The sequence below is a fragment of the Aethalodelphis obliquidens genome, unplaced genomic scaffold (genome assembly GCF_003676395.1).
Source record: "Aethalodelphis obliquidens isolate GAN/ISIS:26980383/991018 unplaced genomic scaffold, ASM367639v1 scaffold152, whole genome shotgun sequence".
Taxonomy (NCBI): Eukaryota; Metazoa; Chordata; class Mammalia; order Artiodactyla; family Delphinidae; genus Aethalodelphis; species Aethalodelphis obliquidens.
Genome location: NW_020838096.1, coordinates 85,142 through 98,670, shown reverse-complemented (window position 1 = coordinate 98,670; position 13,529 = coordinate 85,142). Strand labels below are relative to the sequence as shown.

General features: G+C 38.4%; 1 protein-coding gene across 2 annotated transcripts in view; it reads right to left on the bottom strand.

Annotated features, from left to right (window-relative positions):
- Window positions 1-13,529, bottom strand: part of PRRG1 (proline rich and Gla domain 1) — a 135,982-nt gene that overhangs the window by 45,055 nt on the left and 77,398 nt on the right. For both annotated transcript variants that reach the window (XM_027099943.1, XM_027099944.1), the window contains exon 3: window positions 2,762-2,922. In XM_027099943.1, coding sequence (XP_026955744.1) covers window positions 2,762-2,922 — 161 coding nt within the window. The remainder of the gene's footprint in view (window positions 1-2,761; window positions 2,923-13,529) is intronic.

Below are 13,529 nucleotides of genomic sequence, written 5' to 3'. Positions count from 1 at the left end.
TAATGGCAACCACTGGTAATGTCATTTCCTACCATAAAGCAGTTCCAGAGAATGTATACCACTGCCTTGTGCTTTCTCATCCCTGTTCTCCTTGCATAGCAATTGGTCTAGAGTAAGGAGAGGTGAAGAGGTATCTTGTCAGAGTGGGTAGGGGAGTTCTGATATGTCTCTTCTTTTGTAGAAGTAAAACGTTTTATTATTTTTTATAACATCTTTATTGGAGTATACTTGCTTTACAGTGGTGTGTTAGTTTCTGCTTTATAACAAAGTGAATCAGCTATAGGTATACACATATCTATCCCCATATCTCCTCCCTCTTGTGCCTCCCTCCCACCCCTCTAGGTGGTCACAAAGCAGTGAGCTGATCCCCCTGTGCTATGTGGCTGCTTCCCACTAGCTATCTATTTTACATTTGGTAGTGTATATATGTCAGTGCCACTCTCTCACTTTGTCCCAGCTTACCCTTTCCCCTCCCTGAGTCCTCAAGTCCATTCTCTACATCTGCATCTTTATTCCTGTCCTGCTCCTAGGTTCTTCAGAACCAATTTTTTTAGATTCCACATATATGTGTTAGCATACGGTATTTGTTTTTCTCTTTCTGACTTACTTCACTCTGTACGACAGACTCTAGGTCCATCCACCTCACTACAAATAACTCAGTTTTGTTTCTTTTCATGGCTGAGTAATATTCCACTGTATATATGTGCCACATCTTCTTTATCCATTCATCTGTCGATGGACACTTAGGTTGCTTCCATGTCCTGGCTATTGTAAACAGAGCTGCAATGAACATTGTGGTACATGACTCTTTTTGAGTTATGGTTTTCTCAGGGTATATGCCCAGTAATGGGGTGGCTGGGTCATAGGGTAGTTCTATTTTTAGTTTTTAAGGAAGCTCCATACTGTTCTCCATAGTGGCTGTATCAATTTACATATCCACCAACAGTGCAAGAGGGTTCCCTTTTCTCCACACCCTCTCCAGCATGAATTCTTTGTAGATTTTTTGATGATGGCCATTCTGACTGGTGTGAGGTGATACCTCATCGTAGTTTTGGTTTGCATTTCTCTAATGATTAGTGATGTTGAACATTCTTTCATGTGTTTGTTGGCAATCTGTGTATCTCCTTTGGAGAAATGTGTATTTAGGTCTTCTGCCCCTTTTTGGATTGGGTTGTTTGTTGTTTTAATATTGAGCTGCATGAGCTGCTTGTAAATTTCGGAGATTAATCCTTTGTCAGTTGCTTCCTTTGCAAATATTTTCTCCCATTCTGAGGGTACTCTTTTGGTCTTGTTTATGGTTTCCTTTGTTGTGCAAAAGCTTTGAAGTTTCATTAGGTCCCATTTGTTTATTTTTGTTTTTATTTCCATTTCTCTAGGAGGTGAGTCAAAAAGGATCTTGCTGTGATTTATGTCATAGAGTGTTCTGCCTATGTTTTCCTCTAAGAGTTTTATGGTGTCTGGCCTTACATTTAGGTCTTTAATCCATTTAGAGTTTATTTTCGTGTATCGTGTTAGGGAGTGTTCCAGTTTCATTCTTCTACCTGTAGCTGTCCAGTTTTCCCAGCACCACTTATTGAAGAGGCTGTCTTTTCTCCATTGTATATCCTTGCCTCCTTCATCATAGGTTAGTTGACCATAGGTGCGTGGGTTTATCTCTGGGCTTTCTATCCTGTTCCATTGATCTATATTTCTGTTTTTGTGCCAGTACCATACTGTCTTGATTACTGTAGCTTCGTAGTATAGTGTGAAGTCCAGGAGCCTGATTCCTCCATCTCCATTTTTCTTTCTCAAGATTGCTTTGGGTATTTGGGGTCTTTTGTGTTTCCATACAAATTGTGAGTTTTTTTGTTCTAGTTCTGTGAAAAATGCCATTGGTAGTTTGATAGGGATTGCACTGAATCTGTAGATTGCTTTGGGTAGTATAGTCAATTTCACAATACTGATTTTTCCAATCCAAGAACATGGTATGTCTCTCCATCTGTTTGTATCATTTTTAATTTCTTTCATTAGCGTCTTATAGTTTTCTGCATACAGGTCTTTTATTCAACATAGTTTTGTAAGTTTTAGCCACAGCAATCAGAGAAGAAAAAGAAATAAAAGAAATCCAAATCGGAAAAGAAGTAGTAAAGGTGTCACTGTTTGCAGATGACATGATACTATACATAGAGAATCCTAAAGAGGCTACCAGAAAACTACTAGAGCTAATCAATGAATGTGGTAAAGTAGCAGGATACAAAATTAATGCACAGAAATCTCTTGCATTCCTATACACTAATGATGAACAATCTGAAAGAGAAATTAAGGACACACTCCCATTTACCATTGCAACAGAAAGAATAAAATACCTAGGAATAAACCTACCTAATGAGTAAAACATTTTAAAACAGCATCACTATCTGTTAGCTTCCTCTGCACTTTCTCCCAGATGAAGCACGGTATGGTCATAATGGTATCTATAACGTTCCCGAACAAAGCCTTGTGTAAATCATGCTTCCCCCTTGCTCAGATGATCGATCTCAACTCAGCAGGGTCCTATGGCAATGGAGCCCTCAAAGACAGACCAGCACACAGGGAAGTGAAACTAGACCTCCGACCCGCAGAGTCGGGTGGCTTAGTTAGAGGCCCCGTTCAGAGTTAGTTCTTTGGGAGGGTAGTTTTTAAATGACAGCAGTGCACACAATTTGGGAATGCAGGTTTCAAATATACATCACAAAGGTAGGCAAATCTGTGAACATTTAAAAAAGATTGCCGATATACTTACAGTTTTTTCGTTATTTTCAAAAGCTTCTCTTGCTTCTTCAAATGTGCAGACTTCTTCTTTGCATTCACGTTCAATATTGCCCTGCCTTATCTCTTCAAAAAGTCCATTAGCTCTTGGGTAGCGTTTTAATACTGAATTGGCTTTTTCTCCTGTGAGGAAAACTAAAAAGAGATATAATAATAAGCATAAAACTGTAATTTAAAAAAATGTGGAAAGTTAATAAACAAGATGAAATCTGCTGGATACTCTTTAGAAAACATAGCCAACACCCTAAACCTCTTTCTCTAGGTCAGCAAAGTGACATTCAGCTCTCAACCACCAATCTGCTGTCTTCCTCATCATGTGAATGTGTCCTTTCAGTAGCAGTTGCCCTGGGCAGGGACAACAACATGATTAACGATGTTATATCCAGACTTTAGCACATGTCTGCCAACCTTGGGTGTTTAAATATAGCAATAATGATACCAGTACTTGTGCTCATTACTGTAAGAGGAAGCCCCCAGGCGTTCTGCTGTTGGACAGCAGCAATGAGATCAAAATCCAGTCTATGGACTATCAGTCTTTGTCCCCCTAACTAAAAAATAATAAAATTCCAATCGACCTAATAGAAACCCAGAGAACACTTACTTGTACGAAAGGAAGAGTTGACAAAATAATATCAAGAAATTAAGACAAATTTGGCCATAATTCATTCCAAGAGATATTAGTAATAATTTTGTTCTAAATGCACTTAAATATATTTTGACACTTTAATATATTTAACCCCATTTCAGTGTCCTTCAGAAAAAGAAAATTGTTCTGCATGACTTATAGGGGCATTTCATATAAACATTCAAAATGCACATTTATGATACCCAGTAAAATAAGGCAATGGTTATATGCATACTCATGGGGAATTATTTTTTTTTACGTACAGATTCATTTTAAACTATACTTCAATTACATTTTTCTAAAACTGTCCTGCTTGTTTGGAGAGAGAAATAGAATGCTACCAGAATTTAATCTTTGCTAATGCAAAGAAATTACAAAATTCCCTAATCTTAAAGACCTCTGACATGAGAGAAGGCACATTACAGATCCTTCAAGATGTATTTTTAAAAAAAAAAAAAAGTGTACATTTTGCAAAAAACATTTTGAAGTAAAATGAAAACCGGTAAATGCTCTTTTAAAAATGGCCACAATAGCAATGAATTTAAGGTTTACCTCATTTTAGAAATGTGTATTTCACGTCATAGAAGATACGGATTCATTACTTAGGATTCTTTAAAGTATCCAAATTGATACCAATTAGATGGCTACATTGAAAACTACAGTAGGCCTTCCATAAGTGTTTCCTTCCTTCTGTACTTCAGAAGGGTAACCACCGATAAAAATTAATCACACAGTCATAAAATATCATTAGAAGAAATCTTAAAAAATAAAAAAATAAAAGGATGCTATTGAGTGGGAGAGTAATAGTAGAATTTTCTATCAGTGCTTTTCACAGTTTAGCAGCATCAGAAGCCCATGCTGGACTTATCACACATATTGCTGGGCCGACCTCCCAGAGTCTCTGATTCCATAGGTCTCGGGTAGGGCCAAGAAGCTGCATTTCTAGTAAGATCCCAGGTAACACTGGTGCTGCTGGTCCCACTCCCACAGTTTGAAACCACTACTCAAATGGGAGCTCCTTAGAAAACTAGTTCTGAGGAAGGTGTTTATGGAATGCTGGGATTAACAAATTTAAAAAAGATCTTTTACTGCATGACTTTTCAGGACCCTTAATATGCAGTTAATATATATTTTAAATCTCCAGAAAACGAACATGACACAGGCATGTGTCATATTTATTTGACTGTGGAGCCCTTTTTCAAGGAACATTTCACTGAATTAACAACTTCCTAGCCATTGGTTTTATTTATGCCATGACAAACAACTCTCTTCCATATAATAGGCCAACTAATTCATGAAGACAGTAACTGATTTCTCTCGAGGCTTCTCTTTTCTAGGATAAACATGTCTAGTTCCTTCATCTGTTGGTCATATAAAATAGATAGGAGTCTCCGTACCGTCTTTACCTCATGAAATATTGTATTCTACACTCAGTGTGGTCTGACAAGTAAAAAACTGATCAGGGCTATTGGCTTCCTTGTTTCTAAACACAACAGATATGTCAATAAAGTCTAACGCATCTTTGGCTTTTGGGACAGTTTTCTTGAAAATAAACCAATCAGTAATAATGTATTTTAAGCTTTTAAGAGGAAAAAAGAAACCTAAATTCTCCTAAGAGAACATGTTATATACACTATCTCCATAAAGGGGTGAAGGAAAGCAGCTAACTCTTGAAACCAGAAAGCAGGCTAATTCAGAAGGTTAAGCAACTATAAGGTAATATAGCAAGACACAGCCCTTCTTATTCCAGCCGAATCAAATTACCAAGAGCATTCCACAAACACCTTCTGTGTATTTTCTTGTACTGGGAGGCAACATGATATAATACAGAGAACTCTAGATGGAATAAGCTGGCAAGTAGATTTTATCTCACCTGCCAAATGTGCTCAATTAGAAGATACCACCTAGAGTAAGAGTCTGACCAGTAGGAAAGATATTGTTACAGATTAGTTCCATTTGCCATATATTAGGGAATAGGAAGTTGTGGCAGAGTATTTGCTGTTCCTCATCAAGGTAATTTGGAAATCTCATGGGTGATACCAGAATTGGGACTCTTTCTATGTGGAAACAAAATAAAGAGAAAGGTGGCAGCTTGGACCTATAGGTTAAGATCAGACTATTTCTTCCTAAAACACTGGGCAGTTTCCACAATGCTAGGCCTTGTGTTTGGACTTAATGTTTGAAACTAAAGTTGATTACTTCCCTCTACCTCCTTCTCATCAAAATGTGTGAGTTGGGCTTCCCTGGTGGCGCAGTGGTTGAGAGTCCGCCTGCCGATGCAGGGGACGCGGGTTCGTGCCCCGGTCCGGGAAGATCCCACATGTCGCGGAGCGGCTGGGCCCGTGAGCCATGGCCGCTGAGCCTGCGCTCCGCAACGGGAGAGGCCACAACAGTGAGAGGCCCATGTACCGCCAAAAAAAAAAAAAAAAAAAGGTGTGAGTTACCCCACAGCTGTCCAGAATCATGTGTATGCCTTCATCAGAGATTACATGATGTGGCAAGTATACAGACTGTAAATTTACTTTGAGAACACAACACTAAGGTATTAATCAAACATGTTCTTTTCTCATTAAAGGACATAAAGAAAAACCTAAGCTGTTTCTTTAGATTCAGTTAGGAAACACCCTTACTAAAGAAAATATTTAAACTCTAAGTCTGGCAAACACATAAACGACCACAAAATAAGTATATTAATTCAAAAAACGTAACTACTTTTTCATAATTTCAAAATAAATAGCTCTCACCCATGCTTTCTCCTCAAAAGAAAAGAATAAAGATAAATGAAATAAGATAGCTTCTCAAGTAACTCTCTAAATTACTGCCTTAAACCGAAATATGTAGTCATGTTACATATTTTTAATGCATTGCAGCATACTAAAACTGACATTTTAATGCCAAAAATCTTTATCTAGGCAAAATCATGTCCGTACATTTGCTGAAAAACAGCAGATGGTAAGGCCTGAAAATTAACAGCCCACATGGAAAATCTCTACTCCACTTATCTAATCAGTTCTCTAATCTTGGGTCTGGATTCATTGAAACAGTCATTATTTAAAGTTGCAAATGTTTACATTTTTCTTTTAAGTGAACAAAATTCCTTCTTTAGGACATATTTACTGAACACAGACTATGTACAATGAGATCATGACAAGTCACAAAGATGAGTAGGAGACTGCCTTTGACCTCAAGGTTCTTCAGTGCAAGAGATAATGAAGATAAAAGAGATACAAAAACAGCTCTAACACAAGATGAACAAGGTAGATGCTCTTTGAGGTCAGCAGGCAGGCGTACTTCTACTGGGTAAGTGTGTTTCGGGATGGGAGAGGAACCTGGAGAAGGGCAAGTAAAAAGTATATTTGGGCTGGCCTTTTAAAAATTGGCAGGATTGGGGCATGCAAAGATGGTGAGGAAAGACATCCTAGGAAGACAAAATAGTGAGTGAGGGCCTGAAATCGAATAAACCTATGGCCATAAATGAGGAATATGAGCTGGTCAGTAGGGCCAGAGTACACGATTCAAAAGAGGGAGAGAGGGAGATGAAACCGGAAAGGGGCCTGATAGCCATGTCATGGAGGCATTTAATGTTAGGCTAAGATATTTAAACTATTCGACAGCATTCAAGAGTTTAAACCGATACTTCATGGAGAATAACCTAGAAAAATGTATAAGTACAACAGATTTGGGGGTCGGATGAAGAGAAAATGGACGGATAAAGGCAGGAAAAAGGCTACTTACAACAGACCAGGTTAAGAAATAATGAGATCATGCATTAGCATGGTGGCAATAGGAAGGGAAAGAAAGGGACAGATGTGAAATATGGGTGATCTCTTTGGCCACTACACCCATCATGTACCTTATTCCTCAGTCAAACCAAATCTTACCATCCTTCATATAGGTTCTTTTTATGCCTCCATAATTCTGTACCTAATATTTCCTCTACCTAGCAAACTCCTATTCCATTCAGATGTAAAATCCTCTAAAAACTTTCCCCAGATTGTACTCCCCACTTCGTTAGACAGAGCTGCTATAGACTCTCAGTATTTACGTATACTTCAATTATAGCAATTAACTATATTGTAATTTTATTATAATTTTTGGTACGCCTATCTGGTTCCCCCTCAAGACTTGAGGGCAGGGCCCATGTATTATTAATATTTTGATCCAACATCTGTCTTTCATAATACCTAGTAAAGACCTTGGTACAGTACATGATTCAATAAGCGTGGAATAAAGGAAAAGGCAGAATGGGAGAAACTTGATATCTGAATGACTAGAAGCTGGGAAGCCATGGACCATGCCTCTAATTATGAGGCAGCATCGCAAACTTAATATATGATTATGAAATCAATACATTTACTGCAAAGTTTCTAGTGAGACAGCATTTGAATATCCTTTTGCAAGAGAAACTACCTTTTGAAATTTGTACAGTACTTCTGTTTGGGCTCCGCTTGGAGCACGTCTTTTTTTGTTCTGAAAGAACCATTGATTTGCCGTAATACTTATGTAGAGGGAGAGTAGCTGGACAACTACTGTTGTGGGAAGAGGGCACAGCCAGATGCTTTTTGGCTTGGCAAGGAACTAGCACCTTGGCTCTCCAGGGTGCTGCAGTGAATTCATGAAGAATGTGCAGGATATTTTACAGTTTTGGAGAAATGCATTGATACTTAACATCTGTTGGATACCACACAAACTATGAGCTTAAGGTAATTCACAGTTTCATTATTAGATAGTTCTACATTCCTTTCCTTTGTGAAACTGGATTTTCAGCTATGATTTTTTAAAAAAAAAGTGCTGTGTTTGACAAGAAGTGAGGTTTGAGAAGTGCGGTGCCCAACAGGTACACACATCCAATTAGTAACTGCATGGCTATTTTAAGATAGAAATATCGAAACAAAGCAAGTCACATGAGTTTTTTTGGTTTCCTAGTGCATTTATAAAAGTTACGTTTACACTATACTATAGACTATTAAGTATGCAATAGCATTATACCTTTAAAAAGCAATGTGCATACCTTAATTAGAAAATACTTTATTGCTAAAAATGCTATTACCTGACAACACAGGGTTGCCACAAACCTTCAATTTGTAAAAAAACACAATATTTGCAAAGTGCAATAAAAGGAGGTATGCCTCGGGCTTCCCTGGTGACGCAGTGGTTCAAAGTCTGCCTGCCGATGCAGGGGACGCGGGTTCGTGCCCCGGTCCGGGAAGATCCCACATGCCACAGAGCGGCTGGGCCCGTGAGCCATGGCCGCTGAGCCTGTGCATCTGGAGCCTGTGCTCTGCGACGGGACAGGCCACAACAGTGAGAGGCCCGCGTACCGCAAAAAAAAAAAAAAAAAAAAAAAAAAAAGGAGGTATGTCTGTATTATTTTTTCAAATGGTTACCAAGCTGTCAGGATATAAATACCTATTAAGTTGTTTGGACCTAATTACTTAATAAATGGAACTATTAGGCATTTCTTTTGGCCTACGGCTGCTGTGAAAAAGTCTCTGCAATAACTAAGGGCACCTTAAACTCAGAAAGTTTGGGAACCTCTGACCTAGGGGTTCTAGAGGCTGATGGAGTCCTGCCACTGCTCTCCCAAATACATCTGACACACCATGCTTGAATGGGCTAGGAAGTTCCTTCTCTGAGGAAGGAAACTGAAATCCCTTTTGAAAGTTTACAGTTACTGAAACCTGTCACATGGGTTACTGCGGCCCTGATAAGAGCTAGCAGGAAAAGAATACAGTACAGTTCCCCCCCATCCAGTCAAACCCTTCAATTGTAGGTTATCCTAAGGTCTCCCTCAATTAGCCACTCTGGTTCTGTGAGCTTGCCTGGGAAAGAGGCCAGGGAGATGAAAATGAAACAACAGGGTCACTAGGTAGCCGGAACACCGGGCAATCGGGCCTCCTGTGTTATGGAGCAAGCACAGGTGAGTGAAATGCTGGGTAGAAAGGTGCCCTACTCTCTTCCTGGCACTGCTGGTAATTACTACCAGCCAAGCAAAGGCAACCTATGCCACAGTTCACAAAGTGACTCCTCTACTGTCCTTGGAATTGTCCTGGGTACCAGAAAGCCTGGTTTGAGTGCCCTGGTTTTAATGTAAGACTATACGCCGACAACAATAGCAAGAACATGAAGATCAAGAGAGAATGGGAACTTCCTACAAATGCACCTAGCATTCCATTATCTTTCTTCAGTGCAGGAGGCAGGGCATACTCCTCTGTTTGTGGGAGAGGGTGAGCTTCATGTCCTACTACTCCGCCATCTTGATTGCTCCTCCCAGGGCGTACTCCTCTAGACCTAAGGTGCAACCCTAGAGTTCTTCAATTTCCCATGGGAATAGGGTTGGTCAGGGAAGGAAGACAGACATTCTCATATTTCCAGGGGCTGTGGCTATTTAATCTGAGTAACAAATGTGATCTCATTGGTATTCCAAGCTTGTTAAATGGTACACATCAGTTATGCATTTAGACGGTAAGAAAAAGTTGTTAAAGCAAACAGCTATGTGAGGAAAGCAAAAACCCTACACTTCCCTTCCTCATCCATAAAATTGGAATAACAGCACCGACGTCATAGTTATAAATGAGGTAATGGACATAAAGTGCTTTGCTCAGAGCTTGGCAAACAATGGAGCTCAATAAACCAGAGTGTGATTTGCTGCCACCGCGACAGCTGTCATGGTGGCAGTTACTCCATTAAAGGAAAAACAAGAGAGTTACCAAGATGATAAAAAAATACACTTAGAAAATAAAGAATAAATGATAAAGGATAGGGTTAGCTTTCAGTCAGTCTGTATGTTTAACTCCAGGGATGCCTAGAAGTTTCGTCCCCTTGGTCAAGATTGGGATGAAATGTACTAGCTTTATAAAGTGCTGTTTAAAGCCCTTGGGGGCACTCTGTACTAGCTTGTCTACACTGTTTATTGAAAATGTACAGATTGATGGTTTGCACTGATGGTATGCAGCCTAATTTCATCTGTATGACCATTGGGTATCAAAGATTCTCAGTAAACATGTGCCTTGGCTTCCCTGAGTCCAAGGTTATCTTGCATGTATCTCGACTGTTCACAATTAGAAGAAAAAGCATGCCCTGTGTGACTAAAAATGGCCTTAGGAGCCATCTTTCTCCTGCTGCACCATACCTTTAGACATTATTAAAGCCTTATGAGAGTCTCATAGGGCCTTTCAATTAGCTAATGTTGAGTAGTGCCTACGTTGATGAGTCATAAATATTTTGAGGATATCATGAGATTTAAAAATTTCAGAAGTTCTTCAGAATGTAAATTAAGGACTATCTCTGGTCCTTATTTAGAAGGACTTGATTTTGTAAGAAACTCATAAGCAAGTATCCTTTACCATACCTTATATGTTTACTTTTATTAACTTCAACTTTGATTAAATGTATGCTGATAGTCTATCATCATGAGAATTTTAATAATAGATCACAAAGAAGCTCTTAAGAAGGACAGATTAAGAAATGAGAATCATACACATGACAGATATATATGTTCAGTGAATCATGAATGAGTAGCTATAACAAAATATACTAAATAAATTATTTTCCATTGATACTTGGGTTATTTGATAGTTCAGGTAGCTATTCAATATTTGACATAATCACTGTGGATATTAAGGACAGTAAGACATTATATATGTAGAAGTCACTCAAATAAATCCAGTCTCATAAACTTAGAAACAAAAGATGACCAAGGTCATGCATTATAACTTATCTTATGTTTTACCTACAGGGGAGCCTCAGCTCCCTTAGACTAATCAAGGATCAATTTACTCAACCCTCATCCACGAGCCTGGCTATAAGACTTGAAAGCCTCATTGCACATTAAAGCTGAGAAGTAGAAGGGACTAGGGGTGGGCTGAACTAGATCAACACACTGACAGCAACAAGAAGTGAAAGCTGATGAATCTGAAGACAAGAGGAAAGACAGACAGAAGGCCCTTTGAGGGTTATTGAGTAGGTCCTAACCCTGCTCACACTAACAGCTCCCAAAGCTGTAGGCGTCAATGATTATGTTTATGATGGTGAACCTGACTCACCAAGAAAGGACCACATGATGTTCACGATATTGTTTAAGAAGGCAGTAAGGTATATGATCTATTTTAGAACTATTTCCATAAAAATAGTTTTTAAAAAGTTTTTTTTAACAATTAAAAAAGGTGAGCATGAGCAGTCTGCAAAATGTATTTATTCAAGTGGAAACTTCATTCCTAGACAGTGCTGTGTAAATGTTGGTGTGCCACAGACTGAAACTATAATGAGTCCACATGCTAACCAGGAAGCTGTTTCTTTTCTGAATAAATCTCTGATATCTTGTTTAGTTGTGAATTTCTCATAAAAGACTGCATAAGATGCTAAGCTATCCACTTATTTGAGCCTTCTGTTAGTCATATGAAAACTGCCTTTTGAGGCTATCTTGCTGAAGTCTGAGAAAGCCAATATCCGTTCACCACTTTCACTAACCCTTTATTGAAACAAATGAAACTGCAGGCAAAGAGAAGAGTATGGTAGGGTGAAAAGGTCCCGAATTTGTAGTCAGGTATGCGGATTCCTGTCCAGCTCTGGCACTAACCTGGCTGCATGATTCTGCATTTGTTGCTTAATTTATCTGGGCCTGTCTCCTAATTTGTGAACCTAAGGTGTTATATGTATATGATTTCTTAGGTCCTTTGAGTTGTAACTGTGAAGTTCTATACTTGGAAAGATTTTTGTTAAGTGGGAGTAGTGTATCACATCCAAATTCTTTGGGGATATGAACACACTATTTTTCAGCCAAGCAACCACCATCCCACAAACCAACCAAAAAAACCAAACAAACAAGAAGCAAAAATCAACAAGAAGTGCACTAAATCCTGTGCTCAGATTTATATACTATAAAAGAAAATCTTATGAAGTGTCATACTCATAATTCTTTGTTTTCTTGCTTCTAAGCCATTTTGATACCATCATTTACTCAGTTGTGCGTGCATACGATGCCTTCAAGGTTTTTTTCCTGCTGAAATGGGTATTAAATAGGCATTTCTTATCAGACTGATGGATATAACTTTCCCTAGAAAAACAAAGTCTCACTAGAATTCTAAAGTGACATTTCACCTCCTAAAAACCAATATTATGCAAAATAAAAAGATCCTATTTGGATTATCTTCCTATTAGTTAGGGAGGTGGAAAAATCAGATTATTTCCCAATTGTATTTCACCACTGTAACCTATTTGTGGAAATTAAAGGTTAATTTTTTCATAGCAGGTAGGTTTATAATTCAGAATTTGTTGTACAGTGGTGCTCATGTGCCCAAACAGGTTGTCACAAACTTACAGCTTAGTTAGAATGGCATGTAGTATATGTATTCACAGGAATTAGGAAGCTGAAACCCACTCAAGGACTGAGATATTTGAAAAATAATGTGAAGTTACAGGACTGAGCTAGTTAGAGTGGGGAGTCTCAGGGTTTGAGAGAAGAAGTAATTAATATCTTTAATATCCTGAACCTGCTTCTTAAGGACAATGTAGTGGTTATGATCACGAACTAAAACTTTAAAAAAAGATATCTTTGTGCTACCGGAGGTATGCAATGAAACGCCAGATGATAACAGGCAGGTTTCCTGGAATAACTGTGGAGAAAATGCCAGAAATGGATTTCTATGAGAGAGAAGACAAAACAGGTAATGTACGTCTATAAAGCCAATATTTTTTTAAAACAAAACAAATATGGTTCCCCCCTGCCGACTGGGTCTTGCTAACTCAATATGGTTTTCTTAAAAGCTAGATTTGACATCAAATATTCAGATGTCTCTTGTCTAACAATTTTACGCTTTGTAAGGAATAATGAGATAAAGAGAAAAGATCTAATAGATTCTCCCATAAAGGAAGGTAAAAGGCCAAATTTTCTTTGAAGGAGTTTTACAATTCATAACGCCTTATCAAAAAGAATTCTTAATGAAATAAGGATGACAGCAATCAAGTTAATAGCAATTGCAATAACTGGTTTAAATGTATGGTATGGTACTCTAACACATGATATTTATAGACTAGGGGCTGTGCCTTACCCACAGGAAACAAACATGGAATTAGAAAATGGTCTAATTTGCACAAAATTAAGCACACGATCAGGTGG